Genomic DNA, 14,485 nt, shown 5'->3' on the forward strand with positions numbered 1-14,485 from the left:
TGTGCATCTGTGTGGAAATCAATGCACTTTCGTACTATGATTGGTGTGCCAGTAAATGAATTTTCCTTTTCCCCCTTTAAAAAAAAACAAAAAGTCCCCTTTGACTAGTTTTAATTTAATTTTAAGAATTGGGTGCGTACTACATGTCCCCTGCCAGTGGTAATGAGACATTTGATGGCTGCTCATTTCATCTGCTGTCGCTCGCAGCCACTGCCTCTAAAAATCTTACAACCATCATGGAATAGTATTGGCCATGCAATGCCAGAACTTTACAACAGTGATACACTATTTGCCATACTGTTCTAAGATGGGCAACGGCTGATTTGACTTTTATATGCTTGCCATATTTTGACCGATATTATTTCTTCTTTTAATTTAGCTTGCATATGTTTTATTTTATTTGGGTAAATGCAACAATGAGCCTAGCGGATGAATAAATGAATGTGTGCAAGGATGACTTTGGGAGCCTAAACCATCAGTGATCAAAGAGGCAATTTTATTTATAAGATAGGCTTATTGGCTTTGCTAGTGCTCGTTCAAGAGTTAAGGGGCAACGTGTTTCAATAGCCCTCAGGAGTTGAGAGATGATCTTCATCCCTAGAAAATGTTTGCTGACCGTGAGTGTCACTTTTCAAATTCCATATTCCACTATACTAATTCACCATTAATCCTTTATGGGTTCCAGAGTAGCATGCTACTCCCCAATAAAGCGCTTCAGCACCCCATCAGGATTACAAGCGCTATATAAATGCAAACCTTTTTCCCTTTTCTAACCCTTCTCAATCCAAATAACTGACTAACATTACCACCACTCAAATGACTTCATATTTCACTATACTAATTATCTGAAAGAAACACGTTAGTTAGATTCCTCACCTTAGAATATCCCCAGGCATCAGACTGGATCCGGAAGATTTTTCATCAGCAATACCCCTTGCGCGTCGCTAGTCGTCGTCTGCGGCTCCGCGTCCGTCGTCGGCGTCGTGCGCCGGGATGACGTCGTCGGAGTACTTAGACGCCGCCCTCGCGCGCTGACGTCAGTTCTTCTTTTTTCCGCGCCAGTAAGCGCAGATCCGGGAGAGCTACCCCTTTAGTCAATTTTTGACTAACTTTTTGATCCTTTTTGATCCTGTCTATCGACACCGGTGCCGGTAGGATGCCTGGGTTTAAAGCCTGTACGGACTGTAGCCGATTGATGTCGGTTACGGACCATCACCGCCGGTGCCTGTACTGTTTGGGCCTCGACCACGACGCGGAGTCGTGCTCGGACTGTAAGGCCCTGACCTCGAAGGCTAGACGGGAGCGGTCCCGTAAGCTCCTCGAGATTCGCCACTCGGCTCCGCGCGCCTCTCGATCCCGGTCCAGGAGGAGGTCCAAGGATTGGTCGCGGAGCCGCAGCCGACGTCACCATCGGTCGTCGGGATCAAAGTCTTCGGGTAAGTCGAAGCATTCCAAGAAGTCCAAGAGGCGACATCGCTCTTCGGACTCCCCTCGCCGGTCGCGCGACTCGGTCGAGGGTCAGGGTGGTTCCACCCCCGCGGCTCCGTCGGAGCCGCAGGTGCCGCGTCCGTCCCCATACCCTCCGGTCCCTGCGACGCCGGCGGAAGTCAGTGCCTTCCTCTCGGCAATGAGGAACCTGGCTCCGCCGTCGGCGCCCGCTGGTGCGCCTTCGGGCCCCGCGGACCCGACTGGGCTGCCTTGGCAGCCGGCGGCTCCGGCCCCGGCGCCGTTGACGGCTCCGGCCTCGACGCCGCAAGCGCCCGAGGGACCCGTTCTCGAGTCCCCGTCGACGCCGGTCGACCTCGTCACGCCTCCTCCACCGGCGTCGACTCCGGTTCCACCCCCGACGCCGACGTCGACCCCGCTCGACGTCGTGCCCCAGTTCAGTCCCGCTCCGGGCCCGGCGCCGGTCCGGCGTCGATGGACGCCGAGATCGGCGCCGCTAGAGACACATTTTGTCTACCGCCCGGCTCCGTTAACTTCTCCTCTACACCAGGAGTCGGATGATGGGGACTACTGGGAGGGATCCGAGGATCCTATGGCCCATCAGGCCCAACTGTCCCAGGACTGGGCAGATGAACTGGGGGAGGCCAGTGGTCTGGATACCTCGCCAGACACTGGATTCATCTCTCCTCCGACTGTGGCTTCGGAGGAGGGTGCTGCTTTCTCCGTGGTGCTGCGCAAGGCGGCCGCAGCCCTTGGGCTCGAGCTACCTGCCGTGGCTGTGAGGACGAACGTCCTCACTGAGGTGCTTCAGTCTGCAGCAAGCTCCACTGAGCCTCTGCTGCCATTCAATGAGGCCCTCACTGACGTTCTACAGGGCACCTGGTCCAAGCCCTCCACAGTTCCTCCTGTGGACAGGAACGTTGCCAGGCGCCACCGCCCTGCTCCGGGCGACCCCAGTTTTCTGTCCCAACACCCTACCCCTGAGAGCCTGGTTATCCAGGCCTCCACCTCCCAATCCTCTTTCCCGACCGCCCCGCCGGACCGGGATTCCAAGAGACTGGAGCAGTTTGGCAAGAAACTGTTCTCTTCCCTTAGTTTGGGCCTGCGGTCTTTGAACACCGCTTGTCTCTTGGACCGTTATTCCCACTCTCTGTGGGATGCGGTGGAGGACGCGCTGCCCCTGTGTCTGGAGGAGGCCCAGACACGACTTACCCAGGCTCTGGCCGATGGGAGGGATGCAGCGCGACATGCTATACGTTGTGGGCTTGACACCACGGACTCGCTGGGTAGCGCCATTTCCACCACTGTGGCGCTTCGACGTCACGCCTGGCTGCGGTCCACGTCGTTTTCCGGCGATGTCCAGAGCACTCTCATGGACATGCCGTTTGATGGCACTCGCCTGTTTGGCGAGAAGGCGGACAGTGCGCTGAACCGCTTTAAGGACTCCCGGGCTACGGCCAAGTCCTTGGGCCTCTCGGCCCCGCGGTCGCAATCTTCCGCTTTTCGCCCCTTTCGTGGCCAAGGAAGGGGTGCCTCCTCACGTGGGCCTAGCCACCAGCCGCAGAACCAACCTGCGCGCGGACGTGGTTTCCGCCGAGGCGGATCTGGAGGACGACGAGGTCAGCCCACATCCACCCCGGCAGCATCCGCCTCAAAGCCTTCGTAGTCCGAGCTTTCAGGCCCATTCCACACCAGTGGGCGGCAGAGTTCGCCATCACCTGCTCCACTGGCGGTCCATCACATCGGACAGGTGGGTGCTGCAAATCGTCCGAAGGGGCTACTCCCTCCCCTTCAAGACGACCCCTCCAGCCATGCCACCGCAGCACCACCGTATCTCGGGGGATCATTTGCATCTTCTCCACGAGGAGGTTTCCGCCCTCTTGGCCAAGGGGGCCGTCGAGCGCGTTCCGAGCCCAGAAGTAGGTCGTGGTTGTTATTCCCACTACTTTCTGGTTCCCAAGAAGGGCAAGGGGGGCCTACGCCCTATCTTGGACCTTCGGAACGCCAATGCCTTCCTCCGGAAGGAACGGTTCAAAATGTTGACTTTGGCTCAGGTTCTAGCTGCCCTAGACCCCGGAGACTGGATGGTAGCGTTGGACTTGCAGGACGCTTATTTCCACATCCCCGTCCTGCCGGCCCACCGGCGTTACCTGCGGTTCACGGTGGGCCAAGAGCACTTTCAGTTTACCGTACTCCCCTTCGGCCTCACCAATGCCCCTCGGGTGTTCACGAAAGTGATGGCGGTGGTCGCAGCTCATCTGCGCAGATCAGGGGTTCCAGTCTTCCCCTATCTCGACGACTGGTTGTTGAAGGCGGGCTCGCCCCAGGCAGTCGTCTCCCACCTCCAGACTACGGCGGATCTCCTGCATTTGCTGGGGTTTTCCATCAACGTGCCGAAGTCACACCTGAGTCCCTCTCAGAAGCTCCTTTTCATCGGAGCGGTTCTCGATTCGGCGCAGTTCCGGGTCTATCCACCGGAACAGCGGGTCCGGGATATCCAGGCCCTGATTCCCATCTTTCGGCCTCTATCCTGGGTTTCGGTCAGGCTAGTGTTGCGGCTTCTGGGGCTGATGGCCTCCTGCATCCTACTAGTGCATCGCGCCAGGCGGCGCATGCGGGCTCTGCAGTGGGACCTGAAGTTTCAGTGGGCCCAGCATCACGGCAACCTGTCCGACCATGTCTTGATCTCGGAGGGCACTGCACAGCAGTTGCAGTGGTGGCTCACGGACCGCGATTAAGTCATGGGCAGGAGCCTCTCCCTTCCCCAACCGGAGCATGTCGTAGTGACGGATGCGTCCCTCCTGGGATGGGGTGGCCATATGGGAGATGCGGAGATCAGAGGCCTCTGGTCTCCGGCGGAGTCTCGTCTCCACATCAACCTGTTGGAGTTGAGAGCGATCCGACTTGCACTGAAAGCCTTCCTTCCCTCTGTCAGGGGCAGTGTCATGCAGGTGTTCACGGACAACACCACCGCCATGTGGTATTGCAACAAACAGGGCGGGGTGGGGTCGTGGACCCTTTGTCAGGAGGCTCTGCGCCTCTGGACGTGGCTGGAACACCAGGGCGTCACCCTAGTGGTTCAACATCTGGCGGGCTCTCTGAACGCCAGAGCGGACGAACTCAGCCGCCGGTGCATGATGGATCACGAATGGCGTCTGAACTCCGAAGTGGCGCAAGGTCTCTTTCAGCAGTGGGGAGAGCCTTGGTTAGATCTATTCGCCACCGAAGAGAACGCGCAATGTCAGCAGTTCTGCGCGTTGGAATTTCCAAGGCGGCACTCGCTCGGCGACGCTTTTCGTTACGAGTGGAGTTGCGGTCTGTTGTACGCCTTTCCGCCTATACCACTTCTGCCCAGCGTGCTGAAGAAGATCAGGCACGACTGGGCCCAAGTCATCTTGGTGGCTCCGGATTGGGCACGACGATACTGGTATCCCGAGCTACTCAGTATGTTGACCGATCCCCCGATACGTCTGCCCCTTTGGGAGGATCTTCTGTCGCAGCAGCAGGGGACGGTCCTCCACCCGAACCTGTCCAGCCTCCACCTCCATGCGTGGAGATTGAGCGGCGGCAGTTGATGCCATTTGACTTGCCTCCTGAAGTCTGTGATATCATTCTGGCAGCCAGGCGTCCCTCCACAAAGACGGTATACGCCTGCCGGTGGAACAAATTTGTGGCATGGTGCACAGCAAAGGCTGTGGATCCCCTTTCCGCCCCTCTTTCTGAGGTTCTCCTCTTTCTTCTTTCTCTGGCCCGGCAGGGCTCTGCCCTGGGCACCCTGAAAGGTTATCTTGCTGCCATCTCTGCCTTCTTGCGGCTTCCTGATCAGCCTTCTCTTTTCAAGTCCCCTGTGGTTACACGCTTTCTAAAAGGCATTACTCACACGTTCCCTCCTGTCCCTTTTGTAATGCCTCAGTGGGACTTGAATCTGGTCTTGACATTCCTGATGTGCGCTCCCTTCGAGCCTCTTCACAATTGTCCTCTTCGTCTTCTGACTCTTAAGACTGCTTTTCTGGTAGCCATCACCTCGGCTAGACGAGTGAGTGAGCTCCAGGCTTTATCTTCAAAGCCTCCTTTTCTGTCTGTTCATCCGGACAAGGTTGTCCTTCGGCCTCGTCCCTCCTTTCTTCCGAAAGTGGTGACTCCATTTCATCTTGGGCAGTCTGTCACCTTGCCCACCTTCTTTCCGCCTCCGCATCCTTCCAAAGAGGAAGAGAGGCTCCACCGTCTGGACCCAAAACGTGCGCTCTCCTTTTATTTGGACCGCACGAAGCAGTTCCGGGTGGACGACCAACTTTTCGTTGGATACGTGGGTGCTAAGAAGGGGAAAGCTGTGCACAAACGGACCATCTCTCGGTGGGTCGTTTTGTGCATCAAAATTTGTTACTCTTTGGCGAAAAAGGACCCTCCTGTTGGGCTGTGCGCCCATTCTACTCGGGCCACGGCGGCTACTACTGCCTTGGGACGGGGAGTCCCTTTGCAGGACATCTGTCAGGCGGCGACATGGGCTTCGCTACACACGTTTGCCAGGCATTATTGCCTTGACAGCCAAGTCCGGAGGGATGGCTTCTTTGGCCGTTCTGTCCTCCAGGACTTTCTGGTGTGATCTTGGTTCGCAGACCCACCACCGGGGATGGTATTGCTTGGGTATCTATTCTAAGGTGAGGAATCTAACTAACGTGTTTCTTTCAGATGAACAAGTTACTTACCTTCGGTAACGATGTATCTGTAAGAAACATTAGTTAGTTAGATTCCTCACCGACCCACCCATCCTCCCCGTTCTGCGAACTGACATCTAGGGTTAAGGTTATCCTTTTCAGGCCCCTAGATTTTATTTTTGGCACCAGTGTCGGTCTTTGCATGGCTCTGCGGAAGGCTATGTACAAGAACTGACGTCAGCGCGCGAGGGCGGCGTCTAAGTTCTCCGACGACGTCATCCCGGCGCACGACGCCGACGACCGACGCGGAGCCGCAGACGACGCCTAGCGACGCGCAAGGGGTATTGCTGACGAAAAATCTTCCGGATCCAGTCTGACGCCTGGGGATATTCTAAGGTGAGGAATCTAACTAACTAATGTTTCTTACAGATACATCGTTACCGAAGGTAAGTAACTTGTTCTTCAACACTAATCCTTTATGGGTTCCAGAGTAGCGTGCATCTCGCCAGAAAAGTGCTTCAACGCCCATCAGGGGTAACAGGTGCTATATGAATGCAAACATTTCTTCCCCCTCTATTCCTCCACTATCATTCTCACTCCAAGTAACAGACTAATATCCACCACTCAAATTACTTTCATATTTCACCATACTAATTCACCACTAATTCTTTATGGGTTTCCGGAGTAGCCTGCTTCAACACCCCATCAGGGGTAACAAGCGCTATATAAATACAAACCTTTTTTCCTCTTTTATCCTTCCGAATCAAAATAACTGACTAACATAGCCACCACTTAAAATGTACTTGCATGTTTCACTATACTAATTCAACACTAATCCTCTATGGGTCCTGGAGTAGCGTGCTACTCGCCAAAAAAGCGCTTTGACGCTTCGTCAGGGGTAGTAAGCTCTACAAATGCAATTACAATACAATACTTATCAAGACAGCTGATCCTCATTTCCCCAGCACACTTTTTAGCAGCTAGCTTTCCACTTACATTTTATTTTCCAGTTATAGGAAGCTGCTAGGATAAATCATTCATCGTTTTAAAACACCAGCCCAAGTGGAAGCAAGAAGGAGATGTAAAACTCGATAATGGTGACCCGTAGCCTAACACTTGCATATTCGGCACCTCGGCTTAATAACATACTTTTAGGAAAAGCATTGCAAGTATCATATTAACTTACTTCTAGGTTACTGAACCAGTGGTGTCTCTGGGACTTATTTGTAGGGAGGGCATACAAGGGGCCACAGATGGGAAACAAACAAGACATACCCATATGCGAGAATGCTTTATCTTGATTTAACCATTTTATACTTGTTTTTTCTTTAACGCTTTCTGTATCACATGGTGGGTCCGGTGGGACTTGTTTTGTTGTTCTTCCATGGCTGTGTTTACTTGTTGCTGCCTGTCTGTCTCTGTCTCCCTTGTGTAGTCTTAGAACATCGGTGGGATCCGGACACGGCTCTTACAGAACCCACAATATTGCAGACAACTTCAAACATGCATTGGGCAGGACGAATGTAGAGGGGTTAGGTACATCGATAATTTAAAAAAAAAAACTCTCGAACGCCACCCACACATTACGCTTTTCAAAAATAAACAATAAATGATCTATGTTGTTAGAGAAACAGGTTTGGCATCTCTTCAAGTGTGGTCTAGCGAGGATTTGGCCCAACATGGTGTACACTGGATGGGTGCTCGTGGTTGTAGGGTTCCTTCTTTATCAGGTGAGCATCATGCGGTCTGGTGTTTGTGCGTGTGCTTCCTTTCTGCAACTTCTAACAGTGCATTCTAAAGTTACCTTCACAACCACTGGGCTTATGGGAACTATATCTACTAACACAGTTAACGTAATACTGTTGAAGGGTTCATGAATTTGCAGGAGAGAATATTTCCAGTTCGTTTTCCAGTCTGGTACATTTGTCCAAGTATTGACCTTGCTTCTACTTAGGGTAAGGGGGGGGGGGGTACACACTTTAGATAACCTCTGCTCACCCCCTTGGTAGCTTGGCACGAGCAGACAGGCTTATCCCCAAAGCACAAATAGACAATAATCGTTTTTTCAAATCTTGTATTTTCAGTGATATGACCACCAAAGACCCTGCTGTTATATTAAAAACAAAGCTTTGGACTATACCATTTCCCGCTGAAAGGCAATATTTCTCTACATGTTTTCGTATACTTAGCGTGTCATGCAGTTTGGTGCTTACTTTTCTTCCATATCAAACAATAGTAGATGTTTCAGCACCCAGGCTAATGTGCTACATAGCTAAATACATATAAGGCCCCAAAGGTGAGACCGATGCATTGCAAATGCTTGTTTCCTGAATTAGTACTGATGAAAGCGTATTTACTGGTTTGTCAGCAAAACTGTTCGGCCTCATTACTGACAAATACTGCTAGTCTTGATGGGTATCATTTTCCTACACCCGGGCGCTCTCCCTACATACTGGTCTTTCAGTCATTGCGTTTTTACAGCATTTTGGAAAATGTAAATCACATAAAATATGTAAAATAGGTAAGATCAATGAAGTGAACTAGAGTGGCAGGGCCAACATTCTTAAGTATAAAATAAACCATGGACCAGCTCTTGGCACTCCCCAGCCCTTGCCTAAACTACACCAGCAAAGTACTAGAATAGTTCAAGACAAGAGTGCTCTTTAAAACTCTAAGCCTTTAACAAATTTAAATGAAATGTGGGCTGGAAAATGCTCCATTTGGCAACATTTTTCAAAGTTTTCAGTCAAGACCCTTTTATCTGCCAAGCCCCTCCCCCCCCCTTGAAGAACCTGAGCTTTCTAATTTCACTCGCTAAATTTGAATTTAGTTTTGGGCATTTTCCAATCAGCCAGTGAGTGGGTGCACTAATGAAAGGCGTGAATGGCAGCTTTGTGACAACTAGGTGCTGGCATCCTATGAACAATATTGAGCAACTGAACTAAATTTTTCACAAATTAAGGTCTGTATTTTTTTGTATTTCACTAATAGGGAATAATATTGTATTGGTCACTATTATTGTAATAAAAATGAAGCACCAGGAGATGGAACGAGATATTCGCTGGCAGCTGAGGTCAGTAAATGTTTTTAAATATATGTTGTGTGCATACTTGACAATGTCTATGTGTCTATGTGAGACAATGTGTATATGTGAACATTTGTATGTTTGAGTGAAAGTGACAGAGGGTCAGTCAGTGAGCGAGAAAGAGTAAGATTGAATGTCAGTGCATATGAGCGAATAAGAAAGAGAGTGAGAGTCAGAATTGCTCAACATGAGAGAGAATGATTAAGGATGAGTGTGAGGAGGTTTAGGGAGTGTGAGTGAGAATGAGCATGCATGCCAGTAAGTGTAACTGTGAATGAGAATGAGTTACTATAAGTGTGAATGAGTAAGAGTGATTGTGAGTGAGAAAGTATGAATGAGTAAGAAGAGTGAATGTGATTGAAATCGAGTGCGTGTAAATGAAGGAGTGTGAATGAGTGAGTCAGAGTGAGCTAAAATAAAGGATTGAGAATGGTTGAGTGTAAGTAAGTGTAAGTGATAAAGTATGAGTAAAACAGAATGGGAATGAGTAGAAGTGAGTGCATATGAGTGAGAAGTAGTGAAAGTAAAAGTGAGTGCGAGATTGAGAATAAACGAGTGAGTGCATGTGAGTGAAAATAAATTAGTGAGGCTGTGAGTGAGAATGAGTATAAGCAAGCAAATGTAAGTGATTGTGAGGGAGGATGTGGTTTTATTCTGTCCAGTCTGCCATTGGCCCTGTCATATGTAAGGTAATTCTTGGCCTATTGAGGCATCCATGGTAAAATACTGGCACTGGCATTTTAGAGGTAATGCTTATCATGACTGGCACCTCTGAGAGAATACTGGCACAGACATACCAGATGTATTTTTTGGCATATAGGACACCATTGGAAAAAAATAGTGCTATCAAATTGGAGGTAATTCTTGGCTTAAGGGAGGACAAACATGGCATATGTCTGGGACAGCAATGACAAAATGCTGGTTCTAACATAGTAAAGATAATTATTTAGATAAATGTGTCGCCTGTGATATATGGGTGGCCAAATGGCAGAATTCTAGCACTGGCATAATGTACGTAATATTTAGCATCGGGCACCCAATAGAAAATGCTGGGCCTGGCACAATGAAGGTAAATTTTTGACATATGGGGGTACCCAGAGCACATTTTGAAAAACAAGGGTCAACTAATGGGGAGCATCGTGTTTTATTGGTTTGGCATACAGGATTTGAATATTTAATGAGGGACCTTCAGAACCTAAGAATTTTAGCACATGTATGTGAAAACTGAGCTTTAAAATGCATTTTGACACAATTTTTTTTCTCAGTTTTCTTAGAGGCAGAACCTCCCTCCTGAAGCCCCATAGAAAATGTCAGGCTCACTCGCTTCACTTGCTCGCTAGAGGGCAGAGCAAGGATTTTGCCCCATCACTTTAAAAAATCATGTCAGTACGCTAATATTGGTGATGTTGAAAATAAAAACTTGTATGTGTTGTGTTATAGTAGTCATACAGTTATTATGACTTTTCAGCTAAGTCGATTATTGTCATGCCATTAGGATTAAGGTCTTGTGACCTCACCTCCTGGGAATATTCAGGGTCAAAGGTCATATGATGTCACTTACTATGACGTCGTTAAGGTTCAAAGGTGATGATGTCACTCGCGCAACGCCTGGCATGTTGGTGAATCGATGGTTATGGTTATGTGCATCGGCTCTTATTACCAGTTTTGTGTGTGTCTTATTACTGCACGTTTAGGCAGTTTTACTTGGGTATACTTGCACTGCATGATCCATATAAAAGAGTGTGATTTTATCAAATGTGGTTTTACCGCATGTAAAAAACAAAAAACTAGAGTATCCATTGTTTACTGGAGTCTGTGTTCTGTTATATGATGCGTCACTCTGTAGTTACTGAGTCAAAATCTATCAATCTATCAATCGGATTGCATTGCATATCATTTACTTCTTGACACTGTTATAAATTATTGATATTTTATTTCTTAAAAATGCCCCAACGTTCAGAGGGATGGAGTGAAATGTCTAACGACACAAGTGATGGGATGTGAATGATTTCTGGTTCAATACTTCTCCATGGCAAACATTGATCAGATGTTCATTTATTAAAGAAAAAAATCATACATCAGCACATAGAGCATCCCAAAACATCATCGTAATTTTCCATGAAGCAGAGCACCGTTTTCATTCCAAAATGATACTTGACGAGGAGCATGGGGTGATGACTTTAATTCCAGTAAGCCATTGCGAAGGCTGATTTACTGAAGGCTTTGCAAATGTTTCGCTCTCATATTTTTTACTGCGAGTTGAGGATGCACTCATTTCCAAGATCCGTTCATAAACACATCTCTTACTGGGAATAGTCATTTTCCTCAGAGAATCCATTAATTTCCTCTCCTGCGGTAATTTCTTCTTTAATAGTCATAGCTAACCTCTGAATTCCCTGCAATTTGGAAACAAAAAGAAGAGTCATGTATCCAAAATAATGAAATGCATGTTCTACTAAGATAAACCGCAGCGTGTGTGAATTAAGAATACAAGAGACGTGCTTTTAAACGACTGAAGCTACTGCTCAAGTTAAGCAAAGCTGTTGTTGTTGTAATAACTTTATTTTGGTCAACAGACCATAAAAAGTACATATAAACTGTATCAACACAAAAATTAGGACACTAAATAATCATAAATGTTTAGAAAGAGATTCAGCTGTAAGTTATCACAACACATAACATTGAAAAAACGTTAAGCACAAAAATTAGATTAAGAAATTCCGCCTCCTGCGCCACATGTAAAACAAATAACGAGAAACCGCAAACACAATAGGAGGATAAGTATCATAAATCAATATCCTACAAGCCTGTGTAAAATGCAAAAGTCCCAAGTTCTTACAGATAGGGATCAGCCAACATTTCCTAATTGCAGAATAGGCAGGGCAAAAGAACAGTACATGGGAAATATTCTCAGTTATATGGGTGCATGCGGGGCAAGTTTTAATATTGGATTTAGACCATTTGGAGGTAAGGGACCTTATAGGAAGAGTACCGTGCCTTAGCTGAATATACAGCTTTCGAGCTGCTGGGGGTTCAATTAGGTCCATGAATTCATCGGCCTTAGGTTCTGGTTTTACTGAGAGGAACTCAGATGTCAACCTACCCAGTGATGTAGAGCTCATTAATGTTTGATGGTTTAACATACGTATCTGAGAGAGGAGTATATTCTTAGATATCCCAGTGCAACAGGTCTCGGGGGTATCCCATAATCCGGAAAAACCGAGCCGGGTACTAACTGTACTAATGTACTGAAGCCATGGAATCGTTTTATGTTTAAGAGTAGGCCAAATCTCAGAAAATTCTGCTCTGTAATCAGCTAATTCAGGAACGGACCACAACCTCTTCCAGTACATAATTGGTCTAGCACTTATGATCTCTTCTATTGGGGACAAGCCAAGATCAATGGCGTACTAGGCGGTAGAATCAAACAACAAGAGAGAGAGGGTCAAAAAACACACTCTTCGTCCCCCTGGCGTACTAATAATAAACAACAAAAGAGTATGGGACAAATATTACAGAAAGAAAGGGGAAAGAACCTATGTTGCCACAAAACAATTAAAATTTGTTAAAAGAGTCCTCACTCACCAACCTGGTTGGTGACATGCTTCATCATTGGACTCCCACCAGGGAGGTCTAGCACCTCCCCGGTGTGCTACAACGCCTGATTACAGCGGAGCGGGTGATTGATGTGTCACGTGTGATAGTGCAAGGTGATGTGCAGAGTGGATATAAAAAATGTCAGGTTTCAACCAAAAACCTTTATTATGGCAAACCTGGCATTAATTAAAAAGGGGTATGATAACTAAGTACCAAATTTTGGTTAGTTAACCCTATTAGTGAGAAGGATAAAATTTGGTCAACATGTTTCTGCCATTAGTAGTTGATTCACCAGGCATTCGTCAGGACCTTACTGCCCCGGTGGTATGCACACGCTAAGGTGCACCCAACCGTCGGCAGTGATGTTAGTAAAAAACTCACGGTTCTTGTTACCGGAGAGTCTTCAGGATTTCTGAAGAAAGAAAGGTGTTAATGGCTAAGATTAGCCTCACACCATGGACCCAGGGAGGGGGATGCGCACTTGTAGTCACACATTCGTCAAAGCGCCGCACCCACCTGAAGACTCTCCGGTAACAAGAACCGTGAGTTTTTTACTAACATCACTGCCGACGGTTGGGTGCACCTTAGCGTGTGCATACCACCGGGGCAGTAAGGTCCTGACGAATGCCTGGTGAATCAACTACTATCGGTACTAGGCGGTAGCCCAACTAAGTTTCTAGCAAAGGATTGCTCCACCTTTTTAAGATCCGTCGTCTGCTTATGCCCCCACAGTTCAGCCCCATAAATTGCTGCCATTCTTGCTTGAAGGCTATATATTTTAAGTGCTGGGGAAACCGGCCTATAAGTAGATTCCTTAAAAACTTTGCTTAATCCCCCCGCAAGCTGAGATAGCCTAAGCGTAGATTTAGCAATCTGCTTATGCCAGTCAAAATTCTCAGTAAGGGTAACACCCAAATAAATAAATGTTTTAACCCTTTCCAGGGGGGTATCATAAAGTACTGGGTTTGGACGTACACGCTTAGGGGGGTTGAAGATCATGAACTTTGTTTTTCCTATGTTGATTTCCAACCCCCGAAGGTCACAAAACTCCACAAAACCATCGAGAATTTTTTGAATGCCCGATGATGTTCTAGACAGCAACAATGTGTTGTCTGCGAACATCAGAGCGGGCACTCCACCTGTGGCCAATCTAGGGGCGTTGTTGTTTGCCACACCATTCAAATGATCTATGAGGCCATTTATGTAAAGGCTAAACAAAGTTGGTGCCAGCACACACCCTTGACGAACTCCTTTTAGGACAGGAAATTGATCTGTAAGTTCACCATACCTCCCACACCTAACCTGCGCAAAGTTATTTAAATGGAGCCTCGAAAGGATAGCTAACAAGTAGGGCGGGAGGCCTAAGTCTGCTAGCACTTTCCAGAGTTTTGCACGCGGGACCAAATAAAATGCAGCCCGCAGGTCCACAAACACAAGGTAGAGGCTGCCACCCTCCACTTTTGCTGTTTTCCAATACAGGACCTGCAGGCGAAATATCTGGTCTAAAGTGGAGGTGCCAGACCTAAATCCTGCCTGGAGTGTAAATAATATCCCCTTTTCCTCAATCCACCCAAGGATCCTATCGAGGATAACCCTCCCCATCAGCTTTTGCGATGTGTCAATAAAGCTGATGGGTCTGTAGTTAGAGGGAGTTAATGGGCATCCGTTTTTTAAGATAGGCACGATTTCTGCTCCTAACCAA

General features: G+C 48.0%; 1 protein-coding gene across 1 annotated transcript in view; it reads right to left on the reverse strand.

Moving 5' to 3' along the window:
- Nucleotides 1–11,102: 11,102 nt before the first annotated feature.
- The window catches only part of LOC146862603 (kynurenine/alpha-aminoadipate aminotransferase, mitochondrial-like), an 829,492-nt gene continuing 826,109 nt past the window's right edge, over nt 11,103–14,485 (reverse strand). Inside the window, exon 15 of the mRNA XM_085641832.1 lies at nt 11,103–11,582. Within this exon, the coding sequence (XP_085497958.1) occupies nt 11,490–11,582 (93 nt within the window). The 3' untranslated portion in view covers nt 11,103–11,489. The remainder of the gene's footprint in view (nt 11,583–14,485) is intronic.

This window comes from Triturus cristatus, chromosome 2_2 (genome assembly GCF_964204655.1).
Source record: "Triturus cristatus chromosome 2_2, aTriCri1.1, whole genome shotgun sequence".
NCBI lineage: Eukaryota > Metazoa > Chordata > Amphibia > Caudata > Salamandridae > Triturus > Triturus cristatus.